Source organism: Pristis pectinata, chromosome 23 (genome assembly GCF_009764475.1).
Source record: "Pristis pectinata isolate sPriPec2 chromosome 23, sPriPec2.1.pri, whole genome shotgun sequence".
Taxonomy (NCBI): domain Eukaryota; kingdom Metazoa; phylum Chordata; class Chondrichthyes; order Rhinopristiformes; family Pristidae; genus Pristis; species Pristis pectinata.
In genome coordinates, this window is record NC_067427.1 from 6,088,084 (window position 1) to 6,103,503 (window position 15,420).

The window sequence follows — 15,420 nt, forward strand, 5'->3', positions numbered from 1 at the left end:
CAGATGGTTAAATTTCAGCTTTATTCATGAATATAAATTTATAAAAGGTGCTGTTCCAACATGAATACTACAAACTAAAATTCTGATGGCATTTAAGCACTTACAGTACAAGAAGAAATGTATAGCATCAAGTAAAAAATGTCTTCAAAATGACTATAATTCACATTTGTCAACATAATCAAAAAGACGAACTGTGGATCTTTTGCTGTAACATTAGAATATAGCTGATTGCCAACTTTTCTCTCTAGTCCCTCAAAACAATTGCACCCCACTCAACAATCTCATCTGGAAGTCAAAATACTATGTTTAAAACACAAAGTCATGAATCAGAAAATCTGCCATCTCCTTTGCTTCAAGCTACGATCTTACAGCAGTGAATATCTGGAAATAATAAAACTGCTGAAACATTACTAGAAATAATTTTGAAAATAACAATTTTTCATCTGGTGTACATTAATGATATCTGATATCTACGAATGAATGCAAGGAGGTAATCCAAATACAGGGTTCAGTTGACAGCCGCCTTCTCTGAGATTATGAGATCATCTGCACCCCATAATTTGATTACTTAGGGGCTGCAGTCATTGTTTTATGGATTATGACATCCCTAATTGCAAATACTTCCTGCTGGCTGACTAGCAACATTGGATGACAGGAACATTTTCAGCATCAAGGCTCATGCACTGAATATTTGTCATGATCCCATTATTCAAGGCTACTTGCATTAATACTTATAATACATGCACAGATGATCACAGGTTGGGTTGCAACTGATTACAGCTGATTGCAGAAGTTATTTCACCATGATTGAAGACCCGTGTGGTTTCTATCGTGTTCAAAATAACAGTTTATTCAAGTTGCAGTGCCTCACAAACATATCCTTTCCTGAAAAATGGAACATGCAAGATTGTGAGTAAAGCATGTTCCTCATGGCAATGGGAACTAGGTTAGTTACAAGAGATTCTGTAGATGCTGGAATCTGAAGCAACACACACAAAATGCTGAAGGAACTCAGTATGTCAGACAGCATTCACAGAGGGAAATAAACAGTCAACGCCCTTGATCAAGGGTCTTGACCTGAGGTGTTGACTGTTTATTTCTCTCCTTGAATGCTTTCTGACCTGCTGAGTTCCTCCATTCTGTGGAAGTAGATTAGTGTCTGAAACAGTCTCACTTGAGCCATGTTGCTATGGAGGGTAGTGAGGTCCATGCCAATAGTTGCAGCTGCTACTTCAGTGAGACCAGAAAAAGATAATAATGGGGTGCAAGGTTAAACACAAATTCCAACAGTGAGAAATTATTAAATTGGTTGAGGAAAAAACTGGATATTTATATTTAAATTGAATCAAATTTGACTTATTGCAATTTGTGGGTAGATGCATTGGTCATGCTGGGAACAACAATATTCAATGAAATGAATTTTGATTTTTTTTTGATGGTGGTTGAGGAAAGAACATTGATAAGTGCACTAAGTCACTTCATTTTGTTTGAATAATGCCATTACATCTTTCATTTCCGCTTAAACAATAACGAAGAGACAGTTGGGGCCCAGGATGAAAGAGCACTCCTACAATGGGCATTAGCCTGGGTTGTTTGCTCAAATGCAAAAACACCGATGTTCAGCCATTGAGGAGAATCCTAATTGATGTTCTGATTAAAATTCGGCAGCAGTGAAGGTTAGCTATCAAGTAATCAGAATAACTGACCTTTGATGAAGAGATATTCCTGATTCCTGACTTCTCTAAAATAAATTAAACCAACATCTTTTAGTTGACTTTAACATTAAGTTGGATTGACTTACACTGGTTTACATCACTTATTTTTAAATATGGGCAAAAACACAGGATAAAAGAGGCCAAAATTAATAATCAGCCCTATAGAACACAGTTTCAGAAACTGGTACATGCCCTGTTTGGGAAGCACCATTACACAAGCCTTCTTTCTAACACTGCATTCATTCCTGTTATTGATTCTTGCATTTAATTCCCAGCTTCATTAACTGTACCTGCTTCTGATCTTTGAAACAGCCTGGACACTCCAGGACGTCACGAGCCAGAAAATGTGGCTCGACTTAAGAACATCCAGGTCATAGGGCTAACGCAGATTTTAAAAAAAGTGCTCATCTTCTATGGACATTACTGACAAATAGTGTGGTGCAGGAATAAAGAATTACCCTCTGTATTTTTTCATTAGACTTTTCTTTTGTAACCGAATACATAAATCCATTGTGGCACAATGTTATATGTATCATCTTGTTACACCTGCAGACGTTTCATAAAAAGGCTGCCATGTCTCTGCAGTCAGAAATGATAAGTGAACCACCCGTGAATGTTAATGATAGTGATCATTCTGAGGTAACTGTGCTCTCCATCTTCCTCTACAGCTTCTGCAGCAGATAAAGGGTGGCAGGGTTTATTGGAGTAAAATGAAAATAACATACTAGGAAATTGCCACAAAATGCAACAGAAAAGTTACGAGTATAGCCTATATGAAAGATACTATGTTGACACCATTAAAAATATAAAAATCTACACCTACCAATCTATTCAAATTAACTAGAAATTACAAATGTTAAATGCAGAAAAGGGATTAACTATTAACTGAAGACAGCCACTTTGCTTTTTTTTATTAAAAATAGCAAAACTAAAATTTTTCAAAATTAAAACTCTCCTTGTCATAATGGAGCTTTCTTACCATCTCGGACTGCAACCTTTATCGCCGAATAATTTCCAACTGGGAGGCAGTCCTGGGTTGACTGAATAATATGGGCCTGTGAAACTTTCACTCCCAATAAACTACTAAACTTAATTTTGGAGCACTGTTATGAAAGTGACTTCCACAAACCATTAGGTGTGATATGCTTGAGATCAAGAATGCCAACAGCATTATGTAAAATCTTGGTCTCTCAAAAAGCTGCCTTCAATTGAGACCATTATTCGATTGTACAGTGACGACACTCAAAAGTTAGGTGAATCATGAAATCCAGTTTTATGCAAAAATTAACCACCAAAGATCTTTTCATTGTTTGACAGCTGTGATGCAAGAATGTAAGAAATAGGAGCAGCAGTAGGTCACTTAGACCTTTGAATCTGCTCCACTGTTAAGATGACAGCTGATCTTCTACCTCAGTGCCATGCCTCAGCACCACCCTCCACTCTCCTCAGATCCATAAATCTATCAATATCTGTTTTGAATGAACACAGTGACTCAGCCTTCACAGTCCCCTGGGGTAGAAAATTCCAGTTTCACCAATCTCTGAGAAAAGAAATTTCTTCTAATCTCAGTCCTAAATGGCCAATCTTTTATTATGAAATTATGTCTCATGATCCGACACTCTTCACGGGGGGAAAATCCTCCCTGCATCCAGACTGGCAAGCTCTTGAGAATTTGTTTTCATGATATCTTCTCTCATTCTTCTGAACTCTACAGAATACAATCCCACTGTATTCAATCTCTTCATACAACAAATCCACCATCCCTGGAACCAGTCTAGTGAATCACTGCTGTCCGTCATCTATGCCAAGTTCATCCTGTCTTTAGTTAAGGAGACCAAAACTGCACACAATACTCCGCATGTGGTCTCATCATACAATTGCAATAAAAATTCCTTGCTTTCAAAATTCAAATCCTCTTGTAGTGAAGGCAATATTTACCATATACCCTCCAAAATTGCTTATGCAGCTGCATGTTCGCATTCAGCAACTTGTGCACAAGCACTCCTAGAACATCAACATGATCCAATCTCATCATTTAACAAATACTGTACTTTTCTGTTCCGTGTCCTGAAGCAGATAACTTCAAGGCTTTCCACATAATATTCCATCTGCCAAGATGTCACCCACTCTCTGCCTCAAAACCTCTCTACATCCCCACTGTACTCACAATCCCACCTGGATTAGTTTTCAGCCAACTTTGAATTATAACATTTGGCCCTCAGCCAAGCATTGGTCCAGTGTATGAAAAGCTAGGACTCAACCCCCAAGCCTGCAATACCCCACTAGTTACGGCCTACCAACCTGAGAACAATCCTTTCATTTCCACTCTTGGCTTTCTACCCAATGACCAATTCTCACTCCAAGTCCATTTACAACCACCAATTTCAAGTGCACAAACCTTGTTAATCAACCTCACGTGAGAGACCTCATCAAATACCTTCCAAAAATCCAATACACCACATCCACTGGTTCCCTCTCATCTACTCTATTTGTCACATCCTCAAAGAACTTCAGCAGATTTGTCTAACATGATTTTTCTTTTATAAATTTAATTGGCTCTGATCAATTCCACTGTTCTTTTCAACATCTTTCATTATTAATAATCCAGCATTTTCCCTGCTATTGATGATAGGGCCAAGGGGTTGATATAGTTTCCCCATTTTCTCTTTCTTAAATATAAAAGACACATTTGCTATCCTCTAATCCACAAACAGTTCCAGAACCTACAGAACTTTGGAAGGTCATGTGAAATTGCTTATACTGGTGAAAGATGCTGGACAAAGCAGCGAACTCCAGTTATTTTATTAGAGCTTTTATTCTTTAAATACAAGCAGCAAACAAGTCACCCAAAAATTTAACTTAAAAAATGTTGGAATTAGAAAAACAATGAAACACACTTCTCTTCTGTAACTGGCTTTTCTCACATCCTGGCTAAGTAACTGCACAAACTATTCCCCAATTAGTTGCTGTCTCATCAAGGCTACTGTTGCAATAAAATGGTAGGTCGTGTGTGTATTATGGTCAGTATCATCGCACTATATTGTGTACATGTTCATGCAACAGATTGATTTAATATCTTTCTGCTGATGGCCTTTTATGTTCTCTGACCATTTGAATATAGTTCCTGTTATTTACAGAATATCTGATTGCAAACAGTGGGCTGGAGGAACATTTGTATCACAATTCACACTGAAAAGGATGAACTCAAGTTCAATAAGGACCCAACTGAACATGGCAAACACTTAGAGGATAAATACAATAAATTAAGGAGCAGCATGAATTCAATATCCATTCCCTTCAAAGTGGAAGGAGAAATGGAGGGAAAAAATAGAATGCAGTATGGGAAAGGAAGGTGTGCAAGTATTTTTACATTTCAATAATGACAAAATCTCCTGGAAAATTCAAGCCCTGAAAGAGTGAGAATACCTACTTGTAAGACTTAATATTCAGCAGTGCCAGACAAACAGCACAGAAACTGGCCCTTTGGTCAACCAAATCTGCGCAAACTATCAAGCACCCATTGACACTACTCCTACACTGAACCCATTTTATTAATACTGTGGTGTACAATCTTCAGTTTGCAGATCCCATGCCACCCACAGGACAGTCTGCGTCAGTGAATGGTGAACCTCATGCACTTACTCCCCCACCTGCAATCTCTTGTGAAAGCTACTTGGTCCTGAAAGCCATCTCCTGATTGTCAAGACATTGTGGAGGGCAGACTTCCTGCTGAAACACAAGCTCTGCCGCCAGAAATGCTTTTAGAACTAGCCAAACCACTCCTCCAGATTATTGGTGGCAAGGCTGGCATAGGACTTGGAATTCCATAAACAACTGCAATATTCAAAAACTTGATGGTTGTGCTTCAAAAAAATTAAATATTGAAAGAATTTTAAAATAATTTAATTAAAAATATTAAGAAACCAATATAATTAAATGCATGCTCATTTAAGCAATCACAAATATTTAAGTTATCTGAAATGTGCCCATCCCTTGCCACTGAAAGTCCTGTAGTTACTGAACATGCATCAGGTTTAAACCATTGCAGGTTCTAGGCCGAAATTTTCCAGTGCAATGACTTGAAGTTGACAGTCCACTGCAACAAGGACCTCTCAGTTAGTTCAGGATTCTCAAGTCTTCATGAGTGACTCATGCTGTCAATATGGCAGTCCCCACCAAAACATGATACATTTATGTTTTAATAAATATCAGATAATACAAAAGGTTAGCCTTGCTACAAGGAGCCTTAGGCTCCCTTTACAAGGTTTGTTAAGAAATAAGAAAACTAATGCAACAAATTTCTGGAAGATTCACACCATCTTCCCCAACAGTTTGCAGTTATAACCAGCCTAAACAGTACCAATGCACAAGAACTATTAGACCCATTCATCTGCAGGCATGTAGGACTCTAGAAGTGAATGGGAAATTATCTCAACCCTCAATAACATTCCAGGTCACATAATTACGCTTAGCTTGCTGGCCAATCAACTTTGCCGAAGAGTACTTTGGAAATACCTCAAAAGTCACCAGATCGGGTGGTTAAGACTGCCAAAGTACTTCCATCTTTTATGCACATCAAGTCTAAAGGCAGCACAATTCCCTCTATCGCTACTGCCATCCCCTCTGTCTCCCAACAGAATAGTCACATGAATGAAAAGCATTCCTGGAATGCTGATTTGTTCGTGAGCTGTCCTAGCGGTGACTTACGGTCAAAGCTCGTGTATGCCTCCCAGATATCTTACACCTGCTGTCAGCCAATTATTTGAAAATCAGTAATGGCAATTCATAGAAGTCAAACAGAAGTGAAAAGTTAATCTTTGCAATAATGTGAGGATTCATATCTGTAACTTGAGCTGCAACAATATCCAAATAAAATGATGGAAATCTGTAACAGGACCGGGAAGAGAAAGCTGGGTCACTTTGGATATGACCTCTAATTGGGACATTTAACCTACATTTTTCCCTCAAATGGTTGCGATGTCTTGCCTTTCCTCTTCAGCAATTTAGATCCTGATTTCAGACCTAGAGACTTGTCAGATATTTTTCAACAATGTACCTTAATTTACCAGGTTTATTTCATCACTAATTAGCTTCTTAAGAAAGCCATCAACCACTTAATGGTATTTTTTGACATTGCACATTCAATAAAGGTCACAGCCCAGAATTTGCTGAGGTTAAAATGGTGTAACCAATAGCACTCACTATTTTCAATAATAGAAATCAACAGACATTTCTGGAATGCACCCAACGCCCAGTCAAACACAAAACCTAGATGTTATTATCAGTGACATCTTTCTCCAATTTCTGCAGAAATTCTCAAGTTGATGATAACTTCAATGATGTACGCTCTGAAAATATTACACAATATTAAATGAGTGACTGAGATGAATGATCTACTAGGCTCTAATTTCTACTCCGTGGCCTTGAAAACCAATTCTGGCTTATTTGCATACGTAAGTAGGGCTTACATGAATACAGAGTCTGTGGAAATAGTTTCAATTATATCAAAATTCCTCACTTTTAATCATAAATATTTAAGTTCTAAGATATTTCTACTTCTACCTATACTTTGTGTACATCACAAGTTTTTCCACTCTATTATCTGGTTGAAATTGCACTTTTAACTTCCTGACTTGTTGGGTATTCTTCAAATGGACTGGCTCCTTATCCTGTTTGACGACATCAGTTATCGGAGCAGATTCCTGACAACAGCTGAAGTTTGATGAAAAGTCATCAACCTGAAGCATTTGCTGTTTGTTTCTCCACAGATACTGCCAGACCTGTTGAGTCTTTCCAGGAATTTCTATTTTTAATTGTGATGTACATCACACATTAGATATTAATGGTCAAACTAAAATATTTTTGTTTTTTCACAAATAGTGGGATCATTTTTGAGATTATGGAATGGTCACTGGCACAAACAGGGGCCTCGAATAAAAACGTTGTGGCCAATTCCAATTATATGTTCAACGCTCCACATATGTATAACAAAGGACAAACATTTTACATCTGGCCCAAAGCATAAATGGACAATCTATTTCTATCTAAAAAGTTATCCATTTACGTTTTAAGTTGTCAGAATGTAATATAATTATAGCAATTGCCTACTACTTTCATTAGTATTTTAAGCCAATTCTACTTGCACTCCTAGGAATAAACTGGAGAACCAACAGTACCTCCAGCCAGCACTGCAATCACTGTGGAAAATGCAGTTACAACAGACCTTTTAAATAGTAAAGATGAAAGGAGAAAGCAACCAGTTAAGACACATTTCATCAGGAAAATCTATACTTTATTCAATCCACTTCCCCCCGCAAAATGGACTGGTTTTAAACAAAGCTCTCAATACACTAATGATGGCATACAGGAGCCAAGTAACTGCCCTCAGACTGTTCCTTAAAAGCACTGCTGCATTACTTTGCCAAAGTCCACAGAACTTGCCAAATTTGGTCATGCCTGCTTAGCTTGCTCGACTGATTGTGCCAGAAAAGAAAATAAGACACAGATGTATTTGAGCTCTTTGTGGTGCCAGTAAAAGACAGTTAATGGCTTTATCTCAACCCTCCCCTCCAGCTGGGCACAGGTGGAGGATAATGAGGGCTCTCTCCCTATTCAAACTCAATTATTTACCAGTCATGATAACCAACATCTTGCACAGACAACCACATTAAGCTCGGCATCAAACACGCACCAAGAACTATTTCCGCTGACAAGCACTGAGCTTTGCTTACAAACTCAAGTGGTAATAGTTTTCATTGGCACAAATTTAACTCTTGACATTTTCCCCAATGGCTTCTGCTGAAATACTTCCTACTGAAATGGTGGTGCAGAAATAGTCTGACTTGAATATTTAAGATTCATCGCATAATCCTGCCTTTCCTAATCGTATTGTTAAGGGGCCAACTCAGTCACCTCATTTTTATTCCTAACTCTACCAATATGAAGTAAAATGATGCCTACACATCTGGCAGTTTCAGAGCAGTGATAATGGATTCCATCGGGAGAAGTGTATAATTGAGCTAGGTTTATTTGGAATTAGATGCCTAGGAGAATATCAGGAGGAAAACAAAAATATGAAAAGGCATTGAAACATAGAACAAAAATTTGTAAGAAAGGCTTATTCAAATAAAATGCAATGTATAACTATAGACCAAGACCCAAATTATAAAAAAGAACTTTTGTATGTTCAACACATTAAAATTATACTCTATTTCCATTTTCCTTCAATCAGCACAAAAGATACAATGTCAGCTCAAGTCTATACTTCCTTGATCGCTACATTTTAAATGCTTGGCTGTTTTGCACCACTACAGAACTTAACACTGATAAATAAAAAAAAAATGCCCATTTAGCCTTTTCAATCAAGTTTCAAAATCACTCACTGGTAGCAACTTGTATGACGTGCTTATGTGCTTATCACCACTTAATCTAAAAGAGTAAGCAGACATGATTTTAAGTTATTTAACATTTTGTAATCAGTGTGTTAAATTCTGTATGGGTGCAATAGAAAAACAATTAGAATTGCAGCATTACAGAAATACTACTTGAAAAAGAATTGTTAACAGGATTATGACAAGATAAATGTCATCTCTTTGATCTACTTCATCAGTATGAAAGTACCCATCAGACCAAATGCTCCCATAAGATTGAGAGAGGTGCTCGCTAAGATTATACCTTCATTCTCCTTCCTTTTCCCTTAAATATAGAGATACACCTTCCCACCTCTCATACAAACAAGCATCCAACCTGTACAACTAATATTTTACTCCTAAGGTCATCCAAATCATCAGCAGCTTCCTTCAAAGACGAGTCCTTGATTGCAGTTTCACCAGTGACCACTTCCCTCTTATCTTACCTAGATGGTATTCAACTGCAAACAGTTGGAATTTTCTGTCAAGTTGCTTGGAACTTTATCCAAATGAGGTTCACATTTTGTTTTACAAAAGACCATCGTGTAAATGCACAACATTGGTCTCAATGAAATTGATGGATATATAGCATGTGAACATTACTGTCATACATTACTTTAAAAAAAAATCCAAAAGTTCAGCATCATCAAGGTTACAGAACAGAATGTGGCCACTTGGCCCACCTAGTCCCTGTCAGCTCTGCAGTGTAATCCAATCAGTCTCATTCCACTGCTTTATCTGAGGCCCTGCAGAAGTTTATCTCCGTTAGGCCTGCACAATTTCCTTTTGAAATCTGTTATCATTTCTGCTTCCACCATCCTTGGAAGCCCAAAGTTCCAGGTCATTATTACCCACATCCACCTGTATGTGGCTTGCCCCAAACCTAAATGCTGCGTGTCCTTCTCTGGGTACCATCAAGTTAATGGGAACAATTATTTTACCTTATCGAAATCTGTCATAATCTTGGGCACATCAATCCACTCTACTCAAGCACTGAGAACACAAGCTTCTCCAACTTCACCATGTCGCTCAAATTCCTTGTCTCTGGAACCACCTCGGTAAACCACCTCCGAGCCCTTTTAACAGCCTTCACATCCTTGAGTGCGGTATACATAAATGGACATCAGACTCTAGTTGCCTAACCAGAGCTTTTTCTGAATTCAGTACAATTTCCCCACTTTTGTACTCCATATCTTGATTTCGGAAACCCAAGACCCCATGTGTTTTGCTAACCAGTTTCTCAATATGTCCTTAAATCTTCAAAGATCTATGCATACAGATCCCCAGGTTCCTCTGTTCCAGCACATTTTTGAACTGTGCCATTAAGTCTACATTCCCTCTCTCACAGTCACTGTGCCAAGAATGCATCAAAAGCAAATTTTAACATGTTACTCTCAGCAGCGGTCCTTGCACTGACCCTTGTGAAACATCCTCTACCACTGACCAGTGGGCAAAACCACAATTTGCTTCCCCCCCCCCACCATACTTAAGCCATTATAAAAAAATCTAAATTGAAACTAATCCCACTATTTCATGAACCTCAAATTTGTAAGCCAGCCTAGTGTAGCACTTTGTCAAATGGTTTCTTAAAATCCATACAGACAATATCCACTGCATTCCTTTCAACCTCTTTATGCATCAAAAAATTCTGATTGGGTCAGTCAAATAGGATTTGACTTGTACAAATCCATCCCGCCTTTCTTCAAATAACTTGAACCTCTCCAAGTGCCTGTTCATTTCTTCCCCCAATTTCTAAAGCCTTATGGAACACCAATGTACATTGATCAGTAACTTGGAAGGTTCCTGCATCCTTTCTTGAAGGATATCACATTTTCCCCTTTCCTGTCTCAAGATTATGACAAGTCCTCTGTTCATCACCCTTAGAAACCCTGGATTTAAACCATCCAGAAACCAGGCAACTTACCCACTCTAAATAAAGCCAGCCTTTTAGATATATTCTGCCTTTCAATTTTCAACCCAAAGATTTATCAACCACTCATTAAATACATAGTCTTGCCCTAGACCAAGAATTTGCCATCTTCTTTGCCCTTAGTGAATCATTGTTCACATGCTCGAAGACTACTTTTGGGTTCTCTTTTAAGATAACAACACAATTAACTTCAGAGCAAGGAAGGAATATGCATACTTTAAAAAAAAGATCAAGTGGGAGCATGTGAATTCTATTTCATTAAGTGGAAATTTCAGAAAAGAACCATGAATTTCAAATCCTTTTGTGTCTCGAGATGTATGCACAGTAATACTGGGGCAATGTATATAGACATCATTTAGCATGGTAACCCAGTACCTATTCCACCTAGGGTTAAACATTGTATTTTTTAAAATCATTTTTGACACCAGTTTTTCAAATATAACCGAAACCATTTTTGCATGGCCAACTTGACCTTAACTTCAAACTCTCTATTTTGCGATCCTTATATCAAATTAAACATGAAAAAGACTAGACTAGTCCTATTTGTCATTTCAGAGTATTGCCTTGAACATCTGAACGGCATTCTCCAAGTTTCCAGAAAAGTAAAAACTTAAAAAAAAATTCCAGACAGAATCTCCTGCCAAAAAGGAAACCATGTCAGGTTTACTTATTCTAAATCTACGTTAAGTCCATATGTAAGATTTCTGACTGGAACAACAATCTGGCTTTAGAATAACAAACTATTGTAATACTCAAAAAATGTGAAGGGCAAGAACTTCAGCTGGCACACAGCCAGATCAAATACTGGTGCACAGTATAAGACAGTACTGGCTCAAAGAAAGACTTTGCAGCTGCAATATGTAATTTCTCAAATAAAGGAAAGATGAATAAAAAAAAGGCATCAGAAAATGTTATGCAACAAACTATTCAGTAAATTCCAAGGAAATAAAGTAAATAAATTGCTGACCAAATATATTGACCCTAAGGCACCCCCTATTTACACAGATTTCAAAAAGGTATTTTCAACATTCTTAACAACTAGAACAAGCCTTCAAAGGATGCAATACTACATCAGTAAAAGTGCACTGACATAATGGAAGCTAGGAGTAATTTTACCAACATTTTGTTCTAATTAAATTCAGATAGATTTTACTTTAGTTATATTTTTCAGATTTTGTACCCTGAAAGTGCAAAATCTGGAAAAACTAAATGTTTAAAAAAATATACATTTACGTGTGGGCACAAATAGCTCCTTTACTCTCAAACAAGTGAATAAAATACACAGATTAATCTTAAATATAGAATTATAATCAGTTAAGGGTTAATTAAGCAATATATTTCAAGTTATTGAGCATGGTTATTGCTCTACCAATCGATGTACTATGCCAATGGTGCTGTGGGTGAAACTGCATGTTTATCATCAACCTTGTATTTTTAATCAATGTATACCAAAGATCTTATGCAGAATTAAAAGTGACATGAATGGTTGGTAATTATACAAATGCATGACTAATAACATAGACAAAAATCAAATGCAGCAAATGTTGATCTTAGTTCTGAGTTTGTAATCAGAGTCAAATCAGAAGGCTCATTTTGATTTCTTTAAGAAACCATGACTGCAGATATTTGTCCATTTGTCTACTGATCATTAAATAAACTGCAGAGGCCCTTAAGAGAATTCTTTAAAACATCAGGAATCAACAGGAGTAGTACTAACTAAACACTGCAGAGGAAACGTGCGTAATTATAACTTTTAGCAAAATAAAACATTCATCAGTATCGAATTACTTGAAACATCCCCAGTTTAAACAGTTTTTTGAAAAACAGATATTTAATTGCTCTTTTCATATGTGATGTTTTTCGGTGAATTTGGGAAGTTTGCACAAGGTTCTGTAAAGCAGAATAAGGATTCTCTATTAAACTACATTTTTCACATGTGGTGGAATATCATTCAACTGGTTAACAATACAACTTGATATTTATAAAATTTTATCAAGCCTATTAAAGTGCATTGTTTTCACCAAGTAAAATGTACTGGGTCAAAGTGGAAATAGTGTCAACATTAAAATATAACGGTTAATATATTTTTTTTAAACTTACATCCGAACAAAGAGAGACTGTTTTGCTGCCAGCCCAGGCGGTGAGTATTTCTCAACCAATGCCAGTGTACTGAAGCCGAACTTGTGAATCGGCTCATTGGAATCCAATGGTGGAAAATCTCCATCAACTTCTCCATCGTCCTCTGCAATGTGAAGGCAGTAGACATCCACATTTTCACTGTAATGAAGAAACAGGAAGCATAAGAAAAAGTCAAATTACCAGTGGTCAACTGACTGCAGTGGTCTGGGTCTGGCTGCAGTAACCTCCTGCTGATGAACAAAAGCCTGATTGGGCAAGAGTGCATGGTTGAGGAGAAAAAAGACAAAGTGCTTTGCTTTAAAAAGAAAAGTAATTTTCTTTGGGGAAAAGAGACCTCCAAATAAATCTAACAGTGCAATAGCTTACATTTTAACACATTTGCTTCCCACTCATGTTTGTAAGCAGAACACTGACTTTGGCAGAAAACTAGAGAAAACCACCATGCCACTGGTATTTTTGCCAACATATCCCTTGGCATCATTCGTATTCTTTTCTTAGTAAACAGCATCGTGGTTCACAGATTTGAAATGTAGGAACGCTCAACTGCTAATAAGCATCGAGAAAAAGCAATGTTCACCAGAGCACACGTTTTTAAAACCTAATCTACTTAACCGTGGACAAAATGCTTCCAAAACAGTCCAGACCAATATTTAATGGTTAGTGAGAATCTTATTTTAGAGACGATTAAACATTTACATTCTTTTGGCATTTGAGTGCAGCAGGCAACCAGAACACGAGAGACTTACAGAAATATACTGACAGATGAGACACACTACAGCCAGAAGACAGCCTTAGAATGCTGTGGCTGGTGGTACAAAGAGACAGAAGCTGCTCGCTGAATGGGGAACTTTCAGTTAAAGCAGAGGGAATACAATTGCTGTAATAATTAGCTTCTTACTCCCTATGCACAAAGGAACATTCAAAGTAAAATGCAGCATCTGAAATAAGAAGTGTCACAAATATAGAGAAAATATATATTACTTTCCAACAGGCATACATAAATTTCTTTAAATACCTCAGGTATAAGCAGAACAAAACACCAACAACAGCATATTCCCTGGATCTTATTCTTTCTAGTTATTTCATTTGGTTTTCTATCAACTATAAACAATAGTTCAGGCAGAGTGAAGACAGTCATGTTCTTTCTTAGTTTTTATTTCTCACCTAGTCCTCCGCACCCCTGAGCAGTGCCCAAAAAACTATTTTTAAAATTCAGGTATTTGATTAAAGAATATCTGATCCATTCCAACTGGGCGACCAGACAATTAACAAGGAGCTTATGTTTTGATACTAGATCAGACCAAAATAATTAACAAACATCACTGAAGACCTCCAACACACTTTCTCTCCAAAATACCCATAACGATATAACAGCATTATTTTACCATCATAAAATTTGTTTCATGTGAATGAAATATTGACAAATCTGTACTTGACATAATTGCTATTTTCCTACCTCTTTATTGCAATTTTTAAATTAGCTCCAATATAAATTAAAACTTGAATACTTTTTCAAGAGTCAAATTATTTATCCAATTTATTTTATCCATTTAGAAGCAGCACAAACAAAATTACTTTTTGGATAACCATCAATCTTCACCAATGCTCATGAGACAAAAAATAAATATATCCAAGCTGTACAATAAGGATACATGGCAACTCAAGGTCAAGGTAACCCCCGATTATTGAACCTCCATCAACAAAGTCATTTGATCCGTCACATCAGGAAGTGGAAATACAGAGTTGACGTGATCATTATAACATTCCCTGAACCCAGGACCTAATTTCAACAGTGAAGGGACCCCGAGAACTGATGGAATCAGAACATTCAAGCAGTTGGACAAAAGAAAGTCTCACAAAACTCAAGACTTCATCAATCTCATTTAGGTGAACTTGCATTCCATTGCAATCAACTGTGCCGTAGTTCAATATACAAACCCACTACAGCAGCATGATTTATTACACTAAAATTTCTCTTGGAATTGAATTTCCAATAAAATGGAATATCATAATTTTGTACACTGCATTCACTCACATTGCTTAACATCCATGGCTCTCCAAGAGGAATCTACTGGAGGTCAGGTTAACAATCACATCAATACACCTACATCTGAAACATATCAGCCATGGTTCAGTGGTAGTACTTTTCACCCAAGGTCAGAAGCTCGACTTTGTAATCCAATTTAATACATCACTGTAGCACAAAGCACTGTCTTTTGGATAACAA

General features: G+C 37.1%; 1 protein-coding gene across 5 annotated transcripts in view; it reads right to left on the minus strand.

Annotated features, from left to right (window-relative positions):
- Positions 1-15,420, minus strand: part of mapkap1 (MAPK associated protein 1) — a 197,556-nt gene that overhangs the window by 76,403 nt on the left and 105,733 nt on the right. For all 5 annotated transcript variants that reach the window (XM_052037365.1, XM_052037363.1, XM_052037364.1 and 2 more), the window contains one exon: positions 13,155-13,331. In XM_052037365.1, the coding sequence (XP_051893325.1) occupies positions 13,155-13,331 (177 nt within the window). The remainder of the gene's footprint in view (positions 1-13,154; positions 13,332-15,420) is intronic.